This window comes from Balaenoptera borealis, assembly GCF_965194805.1.
Source record: "Balaenoptera borealis genome assembly, contig: HAP1_SCAFFOLD_358, whole genome shotgun sequence".
Lineage (NCBI taxonomy): Eukaryota > Metazoa > Chordata > Mammalia > Artiodactyla > Balaenopteridae > Balaenoptera > Balaenoptera borealis.
This window is the reverse complement of record NW_028123835.1, coordinates 715,795-741,994: the sequence shown is the minus strand read 5'-3', so window position 1 is coordinate 741,994 and position 26,200 is coordinate 715,795. Positions and strand designations below refer to the sequence as shown.

Sequence of the window (26,200 nt, the reverse complement as noted above, 5' to 3'; positions counted from 1 at the left end):
AAAATAATCAAATATGCCAGTAGGGCTAAAGGAAACAAAGCAGAGCCACAGATAAGACATCTTCCCCGGTGCATAAAATGCAAAGGGGCTCTTAGCAGAGCTGGCATGCTGGATGTCCAGGAGCACTGGGGAGACGTCCATTACAGAGTAGGTTTGCATTAGCATGAGAAAATTGCGTTCCCTAAGGATATAGTCCTGGCCGTAGTCCTCTTGCACGTCAGGGGTGAGGTGGTCCAGGATGTTCTTCTCCAGCTTGTCCCACATGTCACTCGTGCCTGTGATGTCTGAGATGCAAGAAAAAAAGAGAGGCTCAGATGCTGGGAAGGCTAAAACAGGCATGTCCTACCCCTAATTGGGAAGAAGGCCCTTGTGAATTGGCTTCTGTTGGGAAGGACATTCCCAAATGCCTTTTAAAGTATGTGCTTTATAATGGCAATTCTATTCTTTTAAACATACATACAGAACAGTGCACAGATGAATAGGTTTGCACAAACCGAATAGCTCATGTAACCAGCAACCAGACCAAGAAAAGGACAAACCAGCCTTGGCCACCTTCCCAGGAGCCACTGTCAGATGAACAGAGTAGAGTAGCTTTGCCTGACTTTAGACATATGCACACATGGATGCATGTATTGTGTAGTCAGTAGCTTTCCATTCTGTAAATATGCCATAAATTATTTATCTATTATACTATGATGGGTGTTTGGGTTGTTTTCAGTTTGAGGCTCTTACGAATAGTGCTGCCACAAACATTCTAGTGCATATCTTTTCATGACTATTATATACAATATAAAATATAATGTATATAATATATATTATCTATACGATATGTATATACCTACATATATACATACACATAAGTTTTTAAAATATAGCAGTAACGCCTGCTTCTGTGTATAAAATTAAATATATAATGTTGGGAGTTCCCTGGTGGCCTAGTGGTTGGGATTCCGGGCTTCCGCTGCCGTGGCCTGGGTTCAATCCCTGGTCAGGGAAGTTCCCGCAAGCCACGCAGCCAAAAAAAAAAAAAAAAGAAAAGGTTAAAAAAATATATAATGTTGAGCATCATGCTATCTATTTTTTTTTTAAGTCTTTCTTGAATTTGTTACAGTGTTGCTTCTATTTTATGTTTTTTGTTTTTTGGCCCCAAGGCATGTGGGATCCTAACTCCCTGACCAGGGATCGAACCCATACCCCACCCCTCCCATCCCCACAACCCCGCCCCGGCACTGGAGGCGAAGTCTTAACCACTGGACCACCAGGGAAGTCCCTCATGTTATCTATTTAATAAATATAATTTTAATTTCATTTTAACTAATACATTAAATTTTAATGTATAAATTATATGTGATTAAATATATAACCATATATTTAATATAGAAGTAAATTCTTGCTTATTATATAAAATCTAATAGTATCTATATATTTACTTTAAAATATAGTAGCAATGGCTGCTCATTATATAAATAATGAATAATAAGGAGATGCATATGTTTTTAAAATTAATCTCCTCTGAGGAAACTTACAGTATTGTGTGTCATTCTACACTCCCTCCTTGCTCATACAAACATATAGATATGTTTGGCTTTGGCTTAATTTTATTTTACCAGGAACAAACAAAACACAAAAAGGATCATACTAGACGTATTTTCCAGGAATTTGCTTTTTTGTTTGTCTGTGGGTTTTGATTTTTGTTTGTTTGCTTAGTAATGAATCACAGACCTGCCTCCTGGTCAATGGCTATAGTTTTAAACCAGAGCAGCAGAATTTTCCATTGAGCAGCTTTTAGTCACCATTTCTCTATCAAAGGACTTGCCAGTCGTTCCTAGGTTTCACCATTTCAGGGAAAGCTGCCATCACCAGCTTTGCACAATGTATCCTTTTGTTTTTCGGCATTCACTTCTTTAGGCTACGGTCCCCAAAGGGTGGCTGTCTGGTCAAAAAACACATTCATTTTGAATTTTTTTTTTTAAATTAATTATTCTATGGCATTTTTTTTTTCCTTTATCTATTTATTTATTTTTGGCTGTGTTGAGTCCTCGTCTCTGTGCGAGGGCTTTCTCTAGTTGCGGCAAGTGGGGGCCACTCCTCATCGCGGTGCGCGGGCCTCTCACTATCGCGGCCTCTCCCGTTGCGGAGCACAGGCTCCAGATGCGCAGGCTCAGCAATTGTGGCTCACGGGCCTAGTTGCTCCGCGGCATGTGGGATCTTCCCAGACCAGGGCTCGAACCCGTGTCCCCTGCGTTGGCAGGCAGATTCTCAACCACTGCGCCACCAGGGAAGCCCCCATTTTGAATTTTAATAGCTAGTACCAGATTACTTTCCAGAAAGGTTGCAGCAACCCACACTCCCTCCTACAAAGTGTGTGATTGCTCAGGGATTGCTTTGGGGAGGAGTCTTTGCTAGCTTGGGTGACTCCTGGATACCAGGACTGCAGAGGAGCCTCGCTATGAAATGTAAGCCAGTGAAATCCAGTTATACTCACGGAAATGCAAACGGAGTTTCAACTGCTCATTTCTTTTCATGAAGGCACGACCGTACTTAAGGAAACGATTACCCTGACAGTTACTACTCCAGAGACTTCTGCATCTTAAGAAACATGTTTGCATGAACTATTGTTCCTCCAGCTACTTCTGCCCCAGTCTCTACTCTCACAGGGGGATTCCTTTTCCTCTCCACTTCCTCCCTCTTTAAACACCTCATGGACTTTCTAATCACTCTTGTGCCTACCCTGTCCAAAATCCCCAAAACTCTCTTTATTGGTGACAAAGCCACCACCCTTTTGTCAGTCTTCATCTGCCACTTTTGACACACACTTGCCCATCCCCTGCCACTTTGGGGCTACACACAATAAAACTGGTAAGATGACGTGGATCCAAATCCCATCTCTGCCTCATATCAGCACTGTGGCTTGAGAAATTCCTTAACTTCTCTGAGCCTCGGTTTTCTACCCATAAGATGGGAATATTATGATGCCTAACTGGTGATACCTCATAGGTGAGGATTAAGTGAGATTGTACACATAAAGTCTTAAAATCCGCGAAGCGTACAATATGCTTGAGCTATTTTTTATTGCAGGGTACCCAAAAAATCTGATATGTCTCCCTGAATGTCTTCAGGAGCTCTCTGTGTCCCTAAAGATTCCTTGTCTCATCCCCCACTTCAAATGTCATTCTCCAAACTTAAGTCCTCAGCTCTCCACCGTCTGGCCTCTTGCCTTTAGAGAGCCCATCAAATGTCAGCTTTAAACTGAGGATATCCTGATATAAAAGAAAGAACCAGGTTCTGCACCTAGGGATCTGGTTTCAAATTCCCCACCATCGTGGTGTCACAGATGTCCATGCTGAGCTATATATTACCCACCCTACTTCAGTGTCCTCACCTGGTGAATGATGTCAATTAAACCTACTCCTCAGGGCTGTGATGCAGATTAAGACATATATGGAAAGGATGGGAGTAAAACTGGAATGATAATTAAGGAAACAATCTGGAAATATCCAATAAAGTTGGAGATAATTAAAATCTATGATCCAGTCATCCCATTCCTGGGTATATATGTCATAGGAAAAATCACACACACATATGCCACAGTAGGTGTGCCAGAAGGTCCACAGCTGAATTGTTCACAGTCGTCCAAAAGTGACCCAAATATCCCATCGATAGTAGAAAAATTGTGGCATATTCACAGAATACTAGCAATGAAAATGAATGAACTACAGCTACACACAATATAAATGAACTGTGAAAACATAATGTTTGGTGAAAGAAGCCGGACGCAAAAAAATACATACACATTGATTCCATTTAAAGGTCAAAAACCAGTAAAGCCAAACTATTGTTTGGGGATGCATGTATGCATGGAACACTGTCAAGAACAGCAAATAAACGAATGTTACAAAAAGTATGACAGGTTACATGTTGCAGGGAGGAGAGGGCTAAAACTGGAGAGGACCATGTGAGGGCTTCTGAGAGGTGGCAATGTTTTATTTTTTGATCTGGATGTTAAGTACATGAATTTTTATAATATTGATAATTTATTAAACTATGTGTGTATATGATATATTTCTCAATTTAAAAAATAAGATCAACAATATCAGGAAAGAATGTACAGAAAATGGCTAGTGCCTGATAAGAACAGCTGCCCAAAATGCTAGCTATGACAATTTCAGTGAGTCCTTGAACCTGTAACTTAACTGCAGGGTTGCTCTCTGGTCCAAAGGGAATCTTGCATCTGTGTGTTGGAAGTTTTCATTGGCTGTGTCACCAAACTCTCAATCCTCCTGCCAGGTTCAAAATCAAATTCATCATTCTCCCCTTCCACTAGCTGTCAGGCAGCTTTTTGTGGTCTGTCTCTCAGGCTGCCATATTCGGCATCATCTTTGACCCCCCCCTCCTTCTCCATCAACTCCCCTCAACTCTCCTACCTGCCCAGGGAGTCCCCAGGTTGGAAACCCCTCTCAAGACTTCACCTTCCCTCCATTCCTACTGCCCTGGTCCCACCTCTCAACCTGAGCGGCCCAGGTCTCTTTCCCTCGGTTTCCTTCCCAGATGAGCCCTTTCACCGAGTCTTCGTGCTCCTCCTGGACAACTCTGGGAGATCCTGGCTGCTAAATGCTTCAAGACAAAGTTCTGCTTTTCTTTTAGATTTTTATCTGGTGCATTTGGGTTAATATTCAAACCTCTAGGGTTTGTTCTTTAGTGTGTGAGGCATCCCTCCCAGTGTGTGGTCTTTTATTAGATATGCTCTTTTACGTCTTCATTTCGATCACCAATTACATGGTTGATGACCCAGAACTAAGGGCTGAGCCATGGGGGTCGTCTACATCTGCTCAGGGTCCAGAAATTCAGGGAGCAGAGAGGAGAAGATGGCCATCTCCTCCCGGGGTAGAAGGATGTGGGTCATGTCCTTCAGAGAGGAGGAGGTTGTGTTTGAAAAATACATAACATCAAAACTTAATTCCTTGGTGAAAGGAGGCAGGGGAGCAACTGTACATTGCAAAACCTGGCACCTGCCCCTCTATGCTTAGAAGAAGCCCACCCATCCCAACCCCTCTTTGGTCCACCACTGAGGGGTTCGGCTTGAACTCTGTCAGAACAAAGGACCTTCAGCATCCCTTCCAGAATTAATATTGCAGGGCTCTTGGGCTCAGACACCTACTTGTTCGGAAGCCTCCAGGCTGGATAACAGAGACTTTAACTCCCCATTTGGATAGCTCTTGTCTCATGACTGCTGAAAACATGGTCAGAGCTGCCTTGGATGAGCTATAGGCTGCCATCTTCTCCATTGGAACCCCTCCTATGGGAATAATGGGAGAAAAAAAAATCAGGTCTGATGTTTTCATTTGTTCATCCACTAAGTATTTAAATGGCACCTACTTCATGCCAGGAACTGGTATCAGTGGTGACTAAGGCAGAGAAAGGAAGACAAAGGCCCTCTGTATGCAGGTGAGTGCATATTCTTGGTCACATCATTGTCTGGCTTCCTTTGCTTTTGCTTTCCATGCCTGCTTCATCACAGCTGGTCCAATGGCAAACCAAGTATAAGGCTCAAACTCTCCCAGCTTCTAAGCTAAATGTGATTTAGTTGGGATAAAGAGCATCTGCCCCAGCCTCTGACCTTCCAGTTTGGCCAACCTACATTCTGAGGTTCTGGATGGACATATCTTTGGGGAAGTGGGGGCAGAGTGGGCACTGTTCTCTCCATTACAGAGCTTGTAGTTGAACAAATTGGGTTTAATACTTGTTGCAACAAGGAGTAACACACGCCATAGGGAACCATGGGGCATCTCTGTAAGAGGGTATGAGCAGTCAGAATGGCTGTCATCAAAAAGTCTATAAATAATAAATGCTGGAGAGAGTGTGGCAAAAAGGGAACCCTATTACACTGTTGATGGGAATATAAATTGGTGCAGCCGCTATAGAAAACAGTATGGAGATTACTTTAAAAACTAAAAAAAGAGCTACCATACGATCCAGGTATCCCACTCCTGCATATGTATCCAGAAAAGATGAAAACTCTAATTTGAAAAGATACATCATACACCCCAGTGTTCATAGTAGCACTATTTACAATAGCCAAGACATGGAAACAACCCAAGTGCCCATCAACAGACGGTTGGCTTAAGAAGCTGTGGTATATATATATATACCATATATATGAAATGGAATAGTGCTCAGCCATAAAAAATAATGAAATATTGCCATTTGCAGCAGTATGGATGGACCTGAGACTATTAGTGAAGTAAGTCAAAGACAAAATTATATGATATCACTTATATGTGGGATCTAAAAAATACTACAAATGAATCGATATACAAAACAGAAACAGACTCACAGACATAGAAAACAAACTTATGGTTATCAAAGGGGAAAGCGGGGGGAGAATAAATTAGAAGTATGGGATTAACAGTTACAAGCTACTATACATAAACTAGATAAGCAACAAGGATTTATTGTATAGCACAGAAAACTATATTCAATATCTTGTAATAACCTATAATGAAAAATCTGAAATATATATATGAACTACTTTGCTGTACACCTGAAACTAACACAATATTGTAAATCAACTAAACTTAAAAGAAAAAATTCAGTAGACAAATTAGATGGTAGTTCAAACACAGTTGAGAATTTGTTACCTAAAAGCTAGATCTGAGGAAATCACTAGGGATACAGAGAAAGTGGAAAATAGGAAAGAGAGGTATGGTAGGCAGAATAATGGTCCCTCAAAGATGTCCAGAGATGTCTCTGGAACCTATGAATATGTTAGATTATATGGAAAAAGGGGAACTGAGGTTGCTAATCAACCTTGAGATCATGAGCTTAGCCTGGATTATCCAGGTGGGTCCAATGTAATCACAAGGGTCCTTATAAGTGAAAGAGAGGAGAGAAGGGCATTGGAGTGAGAGAGATGGCCTGATGTTGCTGCTTTAAAGACAGAGAAATGGGACCATGAACCAAGAATGCAGGCAGCCTCTAGAACCTAGAAAAGACAAGGAAATGGATTTGCTCGTAGAGCCTCCAGAAGGAATTCAGGCCTGCCAAAACATTGGTTTTAGCCCAGTGAGACTCATTTCAGACTTCTGGCCTGTAGAACTGTAAAATAATAAATTGGGGGTTAAAAAAAGAGGGTGTGAGAAAGGACTTATTCTAGGAGGGCTAGCTAGTGCTGGGGGCAGATGCTCTTTATTCCACTTGAATCACATTTCTTTTAGAAGCTGAGAGAGATTGAGCCTTAAACTGCGTCTCTCATTGGACCAGCTGTGAGGGATGAGCTATGGAAGGCAGAAGCAAAGGAAGCCAGAAAAGTGGTGTGACCTTACTTGGAATAAGGTTCTCTGCAGATGTAATTAAGGTACAAATCTCAAGATGAGACCATCCTGGATTAGGATGGGTCCTAAATCCAATGATGGCCGTCCTTGTAAGAGACAGAGAAAGAGAAGACACAGAGAAACAAGGGAGCAGACCATGTCAAGATGGAGACAGAGATTTGAGTGATGCTGCCACAAGCCTAGGAATGCCTGGGGCTACAGAAGCTGGGACAGGCAAGGAGGCATTCTCCCTTACAGCCTTCAGAGGGAGGTGGCCCTGCCAGCACTTTGATTTCAGAACTTCTGGCCGCCAGAACTGTGACAGTATAGATTCCTGTTGTTTTAAGCCACTCTAATTTGTTACCGCGGCCCTAGGAAATGAATACGGGTGTGTTCCTGGTGTCCTTTCACTGGAAAACACGAGATTATGAAGGGGTTCAGAGCACCCAGGAGACCTCATGGGGAACCCAGGATGACTGAGCCCATGACATTAAGGGTCCCAGGTTTGACAAAGATTTCCCTGGTCAAAGAAGCATCCACTGGCTGAATTGATAAACTGTGATACAGCCGTACAATGGGATACAACTCAGCTGTTAGAAGGAATGAACTTGATACACACAACAGCATGGATGAGTCTCTAATTATGGTGAAAGAAAGAGCCGGACAAAAAAACAGTATGTATTGTATGATTCCATTTATTTATAATTCTAGAAAATTCCAACAAATCTATAGTGATAGAATGGATCAGTGGTTACCTGCTGGGGGGCCAGGGTATATGGGTTAGAATGGGGGACAAGGAAGTCTGGGGAATGAAGGTCATGTTCACTATCTTGATTGTGGTGATGGTTTCCTAGGTACATATCTATGGACCTTGAGGGCATTATGCTAAGTAAAATAAGTCAGAGAAAGACAAATACCGTGGGATCTCCCTTATATGTGGAATCTTAAAAAAAAAAAACACACACACACAAAACGCTAACTCATGGATACAGAGAACAGATTGGTGATTACCAGAGGTGAGGGGTGGGGTGCTGGGGAAATGCATGAAGGTGGTCAAAAGGTACAAACTTCCAGTTATAACATAAATACATTCTGGGGATGTAACGTGCAACATACTGACTATAGTTAACAATACTGTGTTGTATATTTGAAAGCTGTTAACAGTAAATTTTTTTTTCATAAATTTATATTTTTTATTTTTGACTGTGTTGGGTCTTCGTTGCTGCGCGTGGGCTTTCTCTAGTTGCGGCGAGCAGGGGCTGCTCTTTATTGTGGTGCATGGGCTTCTCATTGCGGTGCCTTCTCTTGTTGCAGAGCACGGGCTCTAGGCACATGGGCTTCAGTAGTTGTGGCTCGTGGGCTCTAGAGCGCAGGCTCAGTAGTTGTAGCTCACAGGCTTAGTTGCTCTGCAGCATGTGGGATCTTCCCGGGCCAGGGCTCGAACCCCGTGTCCCCTGCATTGGCAGGCGGATTCTTAACCATTGCACCACCAGGGAAGTCCAAGAGACTAAATCTTAAAAGCTCTTATCCCAAGAAAAAAAATTGTAACTGTGAGGTGATGGATGTTAACTAAGCTTATTGTGGTAATCATTTCGCAACATATACATGTAGCAAATCATGTGGTACACCTGAAACTAATACAATGTTATATGCCAATTATAGCCCAATCAAACTGGGGGCAGGGAATGTAGGCATTGAAGTAGAGATACCTAGAATAGCTAATGTCAATTATCATCATGATTCTTACATGATTATTAAAGCTTTGGTCTGGGACTTCCCTGGCCGTCCAATGCAGTGGACGCGGGTTTCATTCCTGGTGGGGGAACTAAGATCTCACATGCCGCGCGCGGTGTGGCCAAAATGAAAAAAAAAAAAAGCTTTGGTCTGGCTCACATAACTTCCTTTTGGGAAACACTCATCCTTACCTCCCTGTCTTTGTAGGAAGGCTGTCAGTCAACGGTTTGTCCTCATTCAGAGAGGCAGACTGACTGATCATAATATCCTATCCCCTGGACCCGGAGATTGGCTTGGGGCTGGGCACGTGACCTCAGCTGAGCCAGAGTCCTGACCTAGATCGTGGAAGGGAGATGCTTTTATGGTTTATTCCTGGCTACTTAAGTGTGATAATGGTGCAACACCGGCACTCCCAGGGGCCATTTCTGCCCCCACACAGGAGAAGGGAAACAAAGGGAAACAGAGGAGCAAGAAGGGAGCTCAGAAAGCTGGAGGTAGGGGTTGAGGACGGAAACGGGGAGTGGAGGTGGGGGAGAGTTACGATGACTCGGAACTTGGTTCCAAACAGTCGGTGAGCTAATCACCTCCTTCTCCCTTAAGTCTGTCTGAGGTTTGGCCCTGTCACTTAAAAGGAAGAGTCCTGAGGCTTAACTGGTGAAATTTCAGTATAGTATCTGGCATCAAACATTCAACTGTGGTTCCCATCTTGTCACGTATGACCAGCTGATTCTTATTTAAGTGATTTTTAGTTTCACCAAATCTTAAGAGTTCAAAATCCAATTCCTTCCTTTGATTGGGGAGAAGGGCCAAAGAAGTTAAAGCAACTTGTTCAAAGTTTCAACCCAGTCTGTGCGGTTAGACTATTCTCATTTCTCCACGGTTTTTAAGGTGAGGTGAGCTTGGCCAGCTGGAAGGGAGGTTAGCAGAGGGCAGCAGTTAAGAGCCAGGTTCTGGAGCCAACACTGCCTGTGTTCAAATCCCAGCTCTGCCATTGATTAGTAAAAGCAGTTAAAGTTAGGAAAACCAGTTTATGTTTATGTGCCTGTCCTTTAATCTGTAAATTAAGAATAATGATAATACATGTATCACAGGGTTGTTATGAAAGTTAAGTGAATTAATATATTAGAACAGTGTTTGGCACAAAGTAAGCTCCCTATTAGACCTTCCTATTATTTTCCAAGGCACTGGGATTTTTAAAAGCTCCCCCAGGTGATTCCAATGGGCAGATAGGGTTGTTAAACACTTCTAGAGAACATCTATGATTTTTTTCGATTTATTTCTGTCCTCTGGACATGTAAATATTAATACAGCTTGGGCTCTGGAAAAACTGAGATCTCTGTTTTGGTTGTAGAAGTTGTGATCTCAGAAGTTGGATAGTGACCTGGCAGTGCTGTTTGATCCTTGATCCAAGTCTCACAGATGTGGGGCCTAAGGTATGTTGTGTTTCAAGAGACTGAAATTAAAAGAGACTTTCTAGTGCTATGCTGGAAGAAACGTTTTTTGTTTATATGTTCGGTTTTGCTTGTTTGTTTTTGAGCTCCATATGCCTTGGTCAAAATATATTTCCTTTAAATTATGTTGAGCGAAAGCCGGTTTCAAAAGGTTGCATTACTGTATGATTCCATTTATATAATATTCTTGAAAGAAAATTACAGAGATGGAAAACAGATTCGTGGTTGCCAGGAGTTGGGGATGGGGTGAGCGTGTGGATGTGGCTATAAAAGGGGTATCTCAGGATCATTATGGTGCTGGAAACATTCTGTATTTGATTGTGTTCATAGTTACAGGAAGCTATACATGTGACAAAACTGCACAGACCTATAAACACACACACATAAATGGGTGCAGATATAACTGGTGAAATCTGAATAAGTTCTGTGCATGGTACCAATGGTTTTGATATCGTACTGTAGTTATGTAAAATGTTATCATTAGGGGAGTCTGGATGAAGGGCGAACAGGACTTCCCTGTACATTTCCTTGCAGCTTCCTGTGAGTCTATAATTATTTCCAAATAAAAAGTTTAAAAATGCATACTCCCTTTAAGACACGCTTAGGTGGCTTCCCTGGTGGTGCAGTGGTTAAGAATCCGCCTGCCAACGCAGGGGACATGGGTTCGAGCCCTGGTCCGGGAAGATCCCACGTGCCGCGGAGCAACTAAGCCTGCGCGCCACAACAACTGAGCCTGCACTCTAGAGCCCATGAGCCACAACTACTGAGCCCGTGAGCCACAACTACTGAGCCCACGCACCTAGAGCCCGTGCTCTGCAACAAGAGAAGCCACCGCAATGAGAAGCCTACGCACTGCCACGAAGAGTTGCCCCCGCTCGACGCAACTAGAGAAAGCCCGTGCACAGCAACAAAGACCCAACGCAGCCAAAAATTTTTAAAAAAATTTAAATTTAAACAGAAACACGCTTAGGTCAGGAGAACTGCCTAGCTCCCATGTAGGTCTTTGGCCATACCAAGGTCATAAGGTCTCCTAACATTTTGGTAAACAAAACTAAAAAATTAAGTTTATTGAAGTTTGGCATGGGAGGCCCAAAAATCAAGGCCTGGCTAATTTGAAATATTAAAACATAAGAGAAGCGCCCCCTAAGCAAGCTAGAGCTTTTGAAACATTTTCTGCCAAGGCTGCAACTGAATTTAAAGTGACAATATACTTCTTCCTCACTCCATTCCACGCTCACCCCCATCACTGATGGACGTGGCTAATGCAAAGGCAAAACTTTGCCCTTAGAGCAGTACTCACTTAGGAGGTACCAAAACTGAATGCTGGGGTTCCCTCCAATCGACTCTAAGTAGCCAGTGCTGGTAACTGGCTCAGAATATGGGGTGACCTTGTTATTCAGCGACTTAATGGAACACCCAGTCAACAATGGGACGTGTTTTAACCAACCACGTACAGACCTGTGGACTCTTTCCATCCTTCATAACTGCAAGTCATCTAGCCCTACTCGGTGCAGCTACCATGAAGGCAGCATCCTCCCCCTCTTCTAGAACATACCAGTCCCCCCCACCCAGCTTTTCTGCCTCGGGGAACTACTCAGTGAATCTGTCCCCTGGCAAGAATAAACTCAGCACTCATGTTTCTGATCACTCTGGTGGTCCTTGTCTTTCTGGTGGTCCTTGTTTTGACCTTATGGCATACTGTTGGCCGTGGCTAACACGGAGGGAAACTTGAAGTTACTATCCTGGAGCTTACAGAATTGTGAGGCCCTTTCCCCACACCCCCCTTGGGGGGCTCGGTCCTGGTCTTTGCCTGACTCCTTTGGTGTGGCATAAGCAACAAGTTAGTAACATTTCCCAAGGTTCTAGCATTCAGATGTTCTTGATGTCCCCTGAGGTAACACAGGGCCTCACAACACTCATCCTAGCCATAATGATCAACACCTACCAGGAGATCCTCTTGTTCCTGACCTAAAGCTAACATATGACCATATAGGAATTATGGAAAAGAAAGGGCTTTCCAAGCGAGTGCTCTATTAACACAGGGCAGAAATATTGCAGCTTTTCAGCCTGAGGCTGTATAGGTAAGGTGTGATTTTTTGATTTATAATAAATACGTATTTGGTCATGGTCGCTGTCTCTGGCACAGGGTTTCTAAAACCCTGGGAATTTCCTAAGTGATGAGAGTGGCAAAGGTTAATGAGGACTTTTGTTATGTTAATGAGGCAACGAGAACCTCTCCTAAGAATGGGTGGAGGGCTGGCTGCAAGTGGATCCAATCTTGTGATTAGAGGGTTGGAACTTTCAGTCCTACCCCGACCCCGGGGAGGGGAGAAAGATTGAGATCAATCACCAATGGCTAATGATTTAGTCAATCACATGCTATAATGAAGCCTCTATAAAAACCCCAAAGGAGGGGGTTGGGAGAGCTTCCAGGTTGGTGAGCAGGGAGATTCGGGGAGAGTAGCGAGTTCAGAGAGCGTGGTAGCATCACACCTTTTCCCTGTGCCTTGCCCTGTGTATCTCTTCATCTGGCTGTTGATTTGTATCCTTTAATATCCTTTGTAATAAACCGGTAATCCAGTGAGTAAGCAGGTTTCCTGAGTTCTGTGAGCTGCTCTAGCAAATTAATCGAACCCAAGGAGGGGGTAGTTGGTACCTCTGATCTATAGCGAATCCGTCAGAAGCACAGGTGATAACCTGGGCTTGCCACTGGCATCCAAAGTGGGGATGGGGGGCAGCCTTGTAGGACTGAGCCCTAACCTGTGGGATCTGATGCTCTCTCCAGGTAGAGAACTTCAGAATTGAGTTGAATTGTAGGACACCCTGCTGGTATCTGAGCATTGCTTGTTGGTGTTGGGGAAACTCCTCTCTCCAATATGGAACCAGGTGCAGGACACTTTTATAGGGGTACCAGGGTCCCATGCCCACAGCAGCTTTCTCATTCTCTAATATCTTCCCAAGCCAGAACACCCATGACCTTGTCTCAGGAGAAAGTAATGAGGGCTCCCAGCTGGTTTCTGCCTCCTCCAAGGTCAACTGGACTCAACTCAAGTAACCAAGTCCAGGGAATTCCCTGGTGGTCCAGTGGTTAGGACTCTGAGCTTTCCCTGCCGAGGGTCCGGGTTCAATCCCTGGTCGGGGAACTAAGATCCCACAAGCCATGCAGTGTGGCCAAAAAAAAAAAAAAAGGAAAAAAAGTAACCACCACCTGGTGGTCAGGTGGTTAAGATTCCGCGCTTCCACTGCAGGGGGTGTGGGTTTGATCCCTGGTTGGGGAAGTTCCACATGCCGCGTGGTGCGGCCAAAAAAAAAAAAAAAAAAAACTTTAGGCATGGTTAGCAGAAATTGGAGACTAATAACATCTGATTGTTCCCTTGTAATTTGACAATCTCTGGGGATTCGACAACTGTTTGGTATCAAAACCAATGTCTGAGACCTTGTTCAAAGTGTGATTGAGAAGCAGCAGTAGCTGGGAATCTGTTAGAAGTGCAAGCCCTCAGGTCTCACTCCAGACCCACTGAATCAGAAATTCTGGGGATCGGGCAGAATTTTTTTCTTATTGTGGTAAAATACATAAAACATAAAATTCACCATTTAACCCTTTTAAGGTGTACAATTCAGTGGCTTTTAGTACGTTTACAATGTTGTACAACCAATAGCACTATCTAGTTCTGTATTTTCAATGCCCCAAAAGGAACCCCCATACCCCAGCCCCTGACAACCACTAATATGCTTTCTGTCGCTATGGGTTTGCCTGTTTTGGACATTTCACCTAAATAGGATTGTCCCAAGATATGGCCTTTTGTGTCTGGCTTCTGTCACTTAGCACAATCTTTTCAAGATTCACCCTTCAGAGTATCAGTGCCTCACTCCTTTTTATGGATTAATAATATTCCATTGTATGGATAGACCACATTTTGTTTATTAATTCATCAGTTGATGGACATTTGGGTTGTTTCCATCTCTGGCTATTATAAATAATGCTATGAATACCTATGTACAAGTGTTTGTTGGAACACCTGTTTTCTGTTCTCTTGAGCATACACTTAGGAGTAGAATTGCTGAGTTGTAACTCTGTGTTTAATTTATTGAGGAACTGCCAAGTGTTTTCCACAGAGGTTGCACCATTTTACGTTCCCACCAGCAACTCAGGAGAGTTCCAGTTTCTCCAGACCCTTGCCATCAAGTGCTGTTTTCTGGTTTTTTGATTATAGCCATTCTAGTGGGTGTGAAATATTATCTCATTGAAGTTTTGATTTCCTGCAGTCGTTATTAAGTAGCCCTCCTGGTGAATCAAATGCATCTGAAGTTTGAAAAAATTGTCCAGGGACCAGTAGCAGTCACTTACGAACTAGTTATAGAAATACAGAATCTTAGGCCCCCCTCAGACCAACTCAGTCAAATTCTGCATTTTAACAAGACCCCCAGCTGATCACTATACACATAATGTTTGAAGCACTGGGGTAGGAGACAGCCCTAAATCGCTAACACTTCCTAATCATTGCTTAAACGTACTAGCGTTAGGGTCTGTGTTTTTCTTGCCCTCCCCACCGCCCCCCGTTTCCCTGGTGTGTTCTTGCTTTGTAATCTGGAAAAGTGAGAGAAACACAGAATTTGGAGTTAAATAGACCCAGTTACCAGCACTGATCATTGCTTACCAGCTGGATGATCCTGGGCTAGAGTGTGCTTGATCTAAAAAGGAATCAGTATCTGCATCCTGCACATGTTAGCACTGAATGACTTCAGGGGTGTAAGCATCTAATTCAACTCAGCATGAAGACGTTCACTCCATCTTGCTCTCCCCTCTCCCCCTTACTCTACGCTAAGCCCTGGCTAGTGTGAGAGTTTTAAGGAAACGAATCTCAGCTTTGGCTTCCTCTCACGTCACTGAGCAGCTGAGACTGGCTGAATGATTTGCCAGATGATTCCCTTAAGGCAGCTACCTTGGCAAGAAAAAAAATCCCGGAATGATCCCATTGTCAACTTCTCCGGACTAAGTAAGACCAGGCTTAAGTTTGGAACTGTGAAATCTGCCAGATACCTAAAATCTGTAGACTTGTAAGACTCTCTGAGGCCACTTACTTTGGTGTAAAGTAATTTTCATGCATTTTAAATAGCTCGATGTGATGGGCAACCATTACTGTCTCTCAGTAGAGAGGTCCCTGTTACTAGGGTACTTTCTGTGTACCAGTAACTGTGCTAAACACTCAGAATCCACAATGCATTTAGATCTACAGTTGAGACCAGAAGTTCTCAACTGGGGCTGATTTTGCACCCCACCCCCACCCCAGTGGACACGTAGTAATATCTGAAGGTCAGCACTGGGTGCTACTTGCATCTAATGGGTCAAGAACACAGATGTTGCTAAACATCCTACAATGCATCGGACAGCCCCCCACAGAAAGAATTAGCCTCCCCCAGATATCGATAATGTTCAGGTTGAGAAATGCTGCCTTAGACTCAGGAGCTGTGTCACCCTATCACGACAGAAGATGAAATGGACACAGACAAGTGGGGCTACTTGCCCCAGATCACCCAGCTAGTAATCCAAGAGCACGATTCAAAGCACAACCGGCTCAAAATCCCTGAGGCCTTAGTCGTTTTATAAGGTTTGCTTTCAGCTGTTCTCATTCAAGCACAGCTTACGACATAACATGGGTATTTACTCTGCAATTTCTTAAGAGGAAAACTGGCCAGAAAAGACTTTTAGACCTCTCAAACATAAAGATTCTTCAAGTGCCCTTTGTACAATCAATCAAAGAGTCATCTCCCACTTCCTTCAATCCTTGGTTAAATATTTATCAAACTTCCTTGCCAGGATTTAGGTTAAAGAGCTATTCTATTTCTGTGGGAGGGATGACAAACATGATTACAGGGTGGTGGAAAATCCTCCCAGAGAAGATGTGGTCAAATGTGGAAGTAATGACCTGTTGGGCTTATTTGCCCAGGAGCCAGTGCGTGACAGGGAGCACCAGGATGGAACAGTCACAGGTGGCAATGCCAGCGGTTGGCAGGATAAAAAGCCACAGGTGCACACAGAGCCAGCCTCTTCATGGCAGATGGCTTTTGGGTCTCTAACTCTACCATGTGCCAGGTGCAAGGCTGATGCTTAAAACCGTGTCATTTCATCTCATCTCAACATGGGCCTAAGAAGAAACGATCATTATTATCCCCATCGTAAAACGCAGAAGCTGCAACTCAGAAGTTCAGCACTTTGTCCTAGGTCACTCCATTGTCAGTGGTAAAGACAGGATCAAAACCTAGGCAGTTTATCCCCACTGAATTTTCCAGCTTCTGAAAGTTACCTGCATTCTTTGGCTCACGGCTCCTTCCTCCATCTTCCAACCTCTCTTTGAGTCTGACCTTCCTGCCTCCCTCTTATAAGGATTCTTGTAACCGCATCAGACCCACCTAGATAATCTAGGATCATCTCTGCCTTCAGATCCTTAACTCAATCATACCTGCAAAGTCCCTTTTGCCAGGTAAGGTCACATATTCCAGGTTCCAGGTTTTAGGACATGCATGTATTTGAGAGACCACTATTCTACCAAACCGGTTGCCTACTCACAGTATCCTGAGACACTTTCTTTGGGGTTATTTACTACGCAGCAGTGGATAACTTGAATAGAGTCAGCAGTTCCAGCTCAGCTCCTCCTGGCTGATGCAAACTTCCATGATAAATCTACATCATTGAAATTCTTGTCATGCAGAGGGTGGCCGAGGTGCCAGACTCAAGACAACCTGATGGGTCAGGGCAACCATGAACTCCTTTTGGAGAACACTTACTGGCTGTCTCTCTCTCTCTCCATACCTCCATCTTCAAAATGAGAAAAAGACCAGGGTGAACTCCCAAATAAGTACGTTTTCCAAAATTACTGTTACATTAGCTTTGCCAAGAGACACATCATCAAGTTGGCATCACATTGGATGTTAATTTTGTGGGTTGGTGGTTGGTTATATAGTCTCTTTTACACATGCCATGACTTTTCTGATTCTTGTGCTACAGTCTAGCTTCTTATCCCCTTGCTCAAAAATCTTTTCCATTGTTTCGCAAAACACTCATCAGCAAAGTGCTAGGGATTCTGCTGAACTCCTCTGCCCCTCATCAATGCGGGAAACTATAAGCATGATTTAAGATCTTTGGCTCCTGTCCTCTTACAAGCACCTGCCCTGTCAAGTACATATGTTTCCTTTCTGTTCTGCTTTCATGCTATCGTTTTAACAACTTTATAAAATTCCCTGGGTGGTTTCTGAGTCCTGCAAATGAACCTATTTCTAGAGTTTCCTTGAAACATAAGGATTCAAAGCTGGATGTGATGAAGGAAGACTCCATACATCTTGGTGACTGACTGGGTGGGAGAAAAGGAGAGAAAGGCACAGGGAGAAACAAATCCAAGAAGGCTCAAAGCTCTGAAACCTAAAAGACTAGGAGTGAACAGAAGGAAGTCAAGAGAGGAAGCGCTGAATGGCTGATAGAAAGTTTAGCTTCAGACATGTTGACTTGGTGACGATGGTAAGATACTGGAATGGAACTAGTAAGGCTGGGTATAAAAGATTTTGTATGTCCAGTGGTGAGAATAGGAGTGAGGTGTGTGATTTATTTTAACCCTCAAACATTTTCCTCCAGTGGAAATATGTGACAAGTCCATTCAACGTCTTGGCTTAGAAAAAGTTTTAGAGGTCAAGTTGAAGGTTTATGAATGGGCATCCTCTGTAGGATAAATTCGTCACTCGCCCATTCATTCATCTGCACACTTGCATTTTTTAATTTATTAATTGAGCTTCTACTTCATGCCAGACACTGGGCCTATAGCAGGTAGTGTGCATATCAGTGATACGTAAGTAAAATCTTATGAACGAATGAGCTGCTCAAAGTTGAGAACCAAGAGAGGAAGAGAAAAATCTTCCTTGTCACTGTGTCAAGGAGAAGGCAATGATAAGTCATTTCAGTAAATATTTGTTGAATGAGTGAGGCAAAGGAGCATGTGAGACTTTTCCAGATGTACCAGATTGTACCAGGGAACTGAGAAAAGTGAGGTTTCCACAGAGGTCAAAAATGTAAAGGCTAAGTTCAGAAGAAAGTTAAGGGTGAAATATTGCAAATGTATTTTCTCAGGATTTGTTTGCTTTAGCAAGGTAGAAAAAAAATTGGAAATATTTTGGGGTTCTCATAAAATTTGAAACACAGTACTCATTGCTCTTAACCACCTTAGACGTCTCTCTCTCCATCCTTTCTCCTCCTCCCTCCCTCTTTTCCTTCCCTTCCCTTCCCTTCCTTCCTCCCTCCCTCCCTCCCTCCCTCCCTCCCTTCCTTCCTTCCTTCCTTCCTTCCTTCCTTCCTTCCTTCCTTCCTTCTTTCCTTCCTTCCTTCCTCAGGCCAACAAGCAACGCTAGTGACACACTCACATAGCTAGTAAGTTAGAAGTTGCTAAGTTAGAACCAGGTAAGAAAATATGAGGGAAAACAATTGTCTAGAAAATACACAAAAATGTCTCCCTTAAAAAAACAACAACAAAGAAACCAAAACCAACCAACCAAATAGTTGGATCCTTTATTTTAAAAAAAAAAATCTCACTCAGAACCAACTGATCCAACAGTGAAGAGTGGTATTCCTCAATGTGAAGGCAGGATCCTGGAGTCCAGAGCCCACCCTCTTGGCTTCCCTCTCACCTGTGCAGTGGCCCAAAAGACAACCCCATGGACACCACTCAAAGCTGAGTAAGGCTCTGAGGAACCCCAGTTTGGAAATATCTGTTCTAGAAGAAAGAATGAGACATCACATACATGGGCATTTTTTATGGAAGGGAGATTGGTAAACCCTTGACTTGTTGACTATCTGTTCTTTGAAATGGAGAGAGATGAGTTATCAAATGTCACACCCTGCCCCAACTGCCTTGAGATTGCAGAACGATGGGAATTGTCTTATGGAAAATACTAGCAGGCAGCCAACTGAGACACAGGGCTCTGACAGTGCCAACAGAGTGAAGACATTTGCTATTCATCTCACAGGGAACAACAGAGTGTGCAGAATTCAGGGAGGGTTGAGAACAGGTTCCCTGTCACGATGACGTTAACTGTATGCAGGGTTTCCTTTCCAAATCTAGGAAGCTTGTGCATTAGCGGTCACACTGTGAAGATATGTGAGAGCCCTAAATCCCCAGTAATGAATAGATGAGTTAGAAGGTAGGTAAGAGTCAGTACATGAAAGGATTTGAAAGGAAAGGAAGGTTTTATTGTACTCAGATCAACGGTAAACACACAATTTGACTATTCTTCACCCAGCCCTGCATGAGAGTGCCCTGCTTTCTTGTTCAGCCCACAGGGAGCACTGCGAGTCACATCTTGCATGACTGGCACCCACGACCTTGTGGGGAAAGGCCAACTCACCTGCCATGCTGCTGATGTTCACCAGCCTCCCCTTGGATTTCCTAAGAAGAGGCAAAAATGCCTTCGTGACTTCCACGGCCCCGAAGAAGTTCACGGCCATGCATCGTTTGTATTCGGTCATGGGAATGAGCTCCCCGTCAGTTGGGAGGCCAAGGACCCCAGCATTGTTGACCACAGCCCACAGTCCTGAGGACAGAAGGGAACAACTCTGAGGTCAGGCAAGATGGGAGAGTGGGAAGATTTTTAACCCTTCAAGCTCTGAAGTCAAAAGGACCCCTTTGAGATTTAGGATCTAGGCAGATGACTTCAACTCTCAAACCTTAGTCTCCTTGATTACTTGTGAAATATTAAGCAACGGTTTTTTGGAGGTATATTCTTTTGCCCCAAAGCCCTTTCCTACATCCGGGCAGCTAGATATTTGTTATACCTATGGAGGGATGACACAGCAAGGAGGAGGTTTAATCAAAGTCTACCTCATGTTTCTCCCTCAAAGGAGTGTGTGGAGACAGAATGATATCTTTAGGACATGCAGATATAAGACGATATATCTTACATGCAGTGCAATGATATAAGATCCTGTCTTCCCTTTTCCTTCGACTAGAAAAGATTCCTTAGTCCAGGAAAACTAGAAGTGCCAAGAGCTAAAAAGATTGCAGAGTCCCTGAGCTCTAGTCCCTTCCCCAGCCAGCCTGATCCCCTCGACTGACCAGGATCACCAAGAGGGCTTGTTCACACACAGGTCGCCAGGCCCCACCTCCAGAGAATCTGATTGGGGGTGTCTGGGGTAGGGCCTGAGAATCTGCATCTCTAACAAGTTCCCAGGTGATGCTGATGCTGCAGGCCTGGACCACACTTGGAGAACCGCTGTCCACAACTAGTGACTTTTCATCTTTGCACATTAAAATCACCTGGGGAGCTTTTTAAAACCCCAATGCCCAGGCCACACCCCAGCCAATTAGATCAGAAACTGTGGGGTGGTGAAGAAAGGGGACCTTGGCATTAGTAGTTTTTAAAATTCCCTACCTAGGTGATTCCAATGTACAACCAAGCTTTGGAGTCATTGCCCTAAACGGTAGCAGAGAGGTAATACAAAAACTCCAGATGTTTTGGGGGAGGGGGATCTGGAGCAGAAGTGAGTGACCTGGGTCCTCTTTTTTTTCTAATTTCTGGGCTTTTCAAAAAATTTTTATTTATTTATTTTTGGCTGCGTTGGGTCTTCGTTGCTGCGCACGGGCTTTCTCTAGTTGCGGCGAGCGGGGGCTACTCTTTGTTGCAGTGCGCGGGCTTCTCATTGCGGTGGCTTCTCTTGTTGCACAGCACGGGCTCTGGGTGCGCAGGTTTCAGTAGTTGTGGCGCACAGGCTTAGTTGCTCCGCAGCATGTGGGACCTTCCCGGACTGGGGCTTGAACTCACGTCCCCTGCATTGGCAGGCGGATTTTTAACCACTGCGCCACCAGGGAAGTCCCTGGGTCCTCTTTACAGAGGAGAAACATCGGGGTGTGTTCAGCTAGATAGACCTGAAGCAGATTCTCTGAGTTCCCTGAGCCTCGGCATGGTTTAGGCCGGCTGTTTCTCAAGGTGTGGTCCAGAACCATCAGCATCAGCATCAATTGGGAACTTGTTAGAAATGCACATTCTGGAGTCCCACCTCAGACCTGCTGGATCAGAAACTGGTGATCAGAAATTGTTGTTGAAGCTCAGCATTGTGATATAACGTGCCCTCGAGGTGGTCCTGATGCACACCCCAGTGTGAGAACCAGTGGGATGTAGAGGAGCAGAATGAGCCCCAGTGCCAGCAAAAGCACAGACATGGCAGGAGGCACCAGCCCTAACAGTGCCTTTCTGATGGCTTCCAAGAGGTAGGTAGCTGCCAACCTGCATGAGGGCTGGACAGAGCACTGGACATCTCAGCAGAGTCCAGCATGAGGCACTGACCATCGGAGATGAAATGTCCCATCCCCAGGAATTTAAGATGCTACCCTGGGGAAATGGGATAAAGCTCAAAATGACTGAAACAGTTTTCGCCACGTGGCAGAAAGACGGCTCAAAATAGAAATTGCATTGACTTATAGAAAATAAAATTACATTTCTTGCACACCTGAGTTGGTGGTCTGACATTTACATGCAATAGTGATTGGGAGCGTTAAGTGAGATGATGCCTGGCACATAGTAAGAGCTCAACAGCTATTACGAGGATGGTGATAGGAGGAGAGGATGCCTCCACTCCCACCTCCAAATGATGGTTTTAATTCACTCAGCCTGATGCACACCTTTGACCAGTCCACATGCAGGTGGCAGCTTGAGAATGCCCTAGAACAGGGGCCAGCAAACATTTTCTATAAAAGGGTGGATAGTAAATATTTTAGCACTGCACGTCCTACTCACTCAACTCTGCCATTACAGACAATCTGTAAATGAATGGGAGTGGCTGTGTTCCAATAAAACATTATGGACATGGACATTCGTATTCCATATAATTTTCATGTGTCAAAAAAATCTTCTGATTTCTTTTAACCATTTAGAAATGTAAAAACCACCCTGAGCTCACAGGCTACACAAAAACAGGTGGCAGATCTATAGAATATTCTTTAAATGACAAAGAGATAGAGAACAGGTTAAAGATGAGAATAGGGCTCTAAAAAGGTAGCATGAGAAAGCCTGGTGGTGATGGAACAGTTCTGTATCTTGAGTGAGGTGATTTTTGCACAAAGCTACACGTTACAGAATTGCACACACACATACGCACTTGCATATATAGCTGGTGAAATCTGAATAAACTCTGGGGATTATACCAATGCCAATTTCCTGGTTTTGATATTGTACTATAGTTAGGCAAGATGTTAATACTGGGGGAGGCTTGCGTCTACTATTATTTCAAAATAAAACGTTAAAAAAAAAAAAAACAGGCAGGGCCACAGCTTGCCAACTCCTGCCATAGAACTCTAAGCTGGCCAATAAGCCCATTATACCTGTAGGACTTAATAATAGTTTTTAAATAATATTAATTAATAATTAACAATATGTTCATAATAATTTTAAAATATGCGTGTAGGAACACAGCACAGTTGCTGGCCCTCTTGCAGGAGCTGAGGTTTTCTGGTTTATCCACGTGGCCCAGAGGGTTCTTTAGCAAACATCCTTCTTAGTGATTTTTAATGAGCCTATTTTACTGCTGCACTTTCTTTTTGACTTGAGAGGCTGAAGTCGAGAGAGACCTCGAGGGGAGCAGGCAATTCTGTATTGGTATCGTATTGGTGTATTGGTAATTCTGCCTCAGAGGAGGATTGCTCTCCAGAAGGCTGGCCCCAAAATAGCATGGGCTCATACCTTGGAAAATGTACTCGCTGGACCCCTTCATCCCAGGACACTGGGATAGTATTAGCGTATCAAGAACCACTACTTTGGGACTTCCATGGGGGTCCAATGGTTAAGACTCCACACTCCCCATGCCAGGGGCATGGGTTCAACCCCTGGTTGGGGAACTAAGATCCTGCATGCTGCACAGCATGGCCTAAAAGAAAAAAAAGAACCACTATCATTCATTATGGTCAATACTGTCCCTCTGGGCCTCACCAGATGGGTCTGTATTGAATATCTCCTAAAGATACCATCAAGTCAATAATAAGAGGGAGAGTAAAAGGCAAAGCCAGGAAAACTACCTTTCTAGAAAATAACCACACACTGCTAAACTTGCTGAAAATTAATTTCTAATTACCAACCATCTATTTTTCTCTCCTCCTCTCATTTCTCAGATGTATATTGAGCACTTACTATATGCCAGGGGCTGTGCTTAATGTTGAATGACTGGAAAATAGGAGTTCTTACTGACTGCTTGCCTTATGTCAGGGACTCTTGTAAGTGCTCTGTATATAATAACTACTCCTTCAACCACCAAATGAAGCAGATAATATTGCTCTCTTTTTGCTGGGAAGATCAGCTGTAAAGAGGATGTAAGCAGTTTTTGAAATATTAAAGCTGAAGGGGTATTATATTTACAGGGTGTTCGGCTAAGGTATGACAACATAACTATTCATTTCGGTCAAAGAGAAATTAAGCCTGCATTTGAGAAAATGGGTTTGGATTCAGTATCATCAAACATTTTCTAAATTAAGAAAATGTGCTGGGTGCTACACGGGTCAGATGTGAAACTTTCAAACAATTATTTTATGTTGTGTATCCGCCAACCGTAGCAGCTTGTCACTGAAGGGAAATATCTGAAATGATTCTCCACCCCACCCCTAGATTTCCATCTCAAAGGAGAAAAAAAATAACCTCTTTGATGTTTAAGTGATTTGAAGCTGATCAACAGTGTTCTCAAGAACAACGACGAGGATTATGAACTGGTGAGTTGCTTGGAGGGTCTAGGAACTGGTGAGTTGCTTGGAGGGTCTATGCCCTAGAGTTCCCTTCCCAGATTCTCCCAGTTAAAGGCTGCCCTCACTAAAGGAGTTTTGCAGACAGTTTTATCTGGAGTATTTCAACCCAGTGAAGGCCTGATGTCTCCTGATAGACTGACTAACTTAAAGCCACTCACCACTGCCCCAGGCTGTCCCTTATTTTTTCTAACGTCAAGAGGAAGCACTCTGAGAGGCCCATCTTCTGCTTAAACGGTTGCCCTGTAATGCTGCCATCTCTAGGCCTTCTAATCTCTTTCCCTCTGAGGCCGTTCACAGAATTAAGGAACAGTTTGGGGAGCAGCCCTGTTGAGTCCAAGCATCCTCAGTAGCACAGAAATCTACATAACAGACAAGAGGAAGGAGGCTGTGGAGAATAAAATGAGTGATACCAGAGTTTGCTCTGCTACTATAATGGGCATAAAAATACTTTCAGGGTTTTGACTTTTAAATGATGTGGCCCAGTAGGGGTTCACTGAGCACAGGGCAGACTGACACGGAAATAAGAATAATCATTCAGGAGAATGGTCTTTGAAACTTGAGGTACCAAATTCAATTGGATAATGAAACACTGGGAACTCCACAGGGTACTTTTTCACCTCTATAAAGAACATTCAATTAAATGCTTTTTCATTTGGACAGGAGGGGTGGGGCTATTTTTTTCCCCTCTCTTTTCCACAGAGTGTGTCTTCTTGGCTTCTGGCCCCATTTTCTTCCCCCTGCTTTTTATTGCCTGTATTTACTCCCCATCGCGATCCACAATGCCCACACACCCTGCTTTCTCACAGGTTGATGGAAATCCCCCACGTTGCCCTTGGAAATGGTCATTACCAAGGAGAGATACAATGGCTTCACTGGGTGATGCATTGGTGATGCTTCCACAGGCTTCTGGTGCCTCCATTTCATGGGCCACTTGCTTAGCTGCTGCTGAAATGCCTTAGTGCTATGAAGGCTGCATTTAACTTAGCCATCTGTGAATAACTCCATCAGGGGCAGATTCAGATCCAAAGTCAAGACAGCTTCCTGGCCAGAATGTCATCCTGTCCCACACAGGCAAGCAAGAGTGATTTCCTGACACAAGAGTCCAGTGCTGTCGTCCCTCCCTTAGGAGCCCTTGGGAGCCCTTGGGAGTGTGCCATGCATTAAATGTGGACTTTCTTACAAATCAATTAACACTTGGCACTTTATAGTCTGGAATGATGTCACACGGCCTGTGTGTAGTCAGGCATTGGGTGATGATTTCAAAATTAATGGTTATTGGACTAGGAGAGGTATACATTTCTTTCCTGGAGTGTGAAAAGATAGGAGGAATACAAGAAATGAATAAAGGGCTCCTTAGAATGGGGCCACGCAGCCAATTCAATTCAACTCACCCTGATTGAAGGTCTACAGGTAACAGCCTTGGTGCTTGGTGCCTGGTGCTTGGTGCTTGGTACAGTGGCATATAAGGACAGTGTTGGTCTCAATGGTATTATAGTCTACTGGAGGGAGCAAGGATCTTAACCCTGGAGTCAGGAACTTGAGAGACCTTATAATGGTCCTCAGGGAGGGCAGAAACGTCTAGAATTGTTTATAAACAGAATCTGTACAAATAAGCATATGCACACGTATGCACATTTTTCTGGGTAATAGATCCATGATTTTATCAGATTCTAAAACTACCATCTACTGATCTAGTATCTTTTTACTTTGTATTCCCCAAGCATGTGAGAATGGGTGTTGAATAAATGAATGGTGGTTGAATTAGTAAGTGATGACTTCCATGTTGGAAAGGGCACACGGGCCAGCCTGGCTGTCAAGGGTCCTGTGGTTGCAGGACAGAGAGGTGGTGGAATCATCTCTTATCTAAGGTTGTGAGTATAAGAAGTCAAGGCATTGAGGAACGTTCAGAGTTGAATGGCTTGTATAAAGAAAAATAAAACTG

General features: G+C 43.7%; 1 protein-coding gene across 1 annotated transcript; it reads right to left on the bottom strand.

The window, feature by feature from the left end:
- Window positions 1-3: 3 nt before the first annotated feature.
- Window positions 4-23,330, bottom strand: LOC309621372 (17-beta-hydroxysteroid dehydrogenase type 2-like; the record flags this gene model as incomplete). Its single annotated transcript, XM_082408885.1, has 4 exons — window positions 23,210-23,330; window positions 19,883-20,068; window positions 5,159-5,296; window positions 4-284 (listed from the first exon to the last, which is right to left on the bottom strand). Coding segments are annotated over exons 1-4 (636 nt in total), but the record flags the coding sequence as incomplete, so codon positions are not given.
- Between the last annotated feature and the right edge of the window lie 2,870 nt (window positions 23,331-26,200).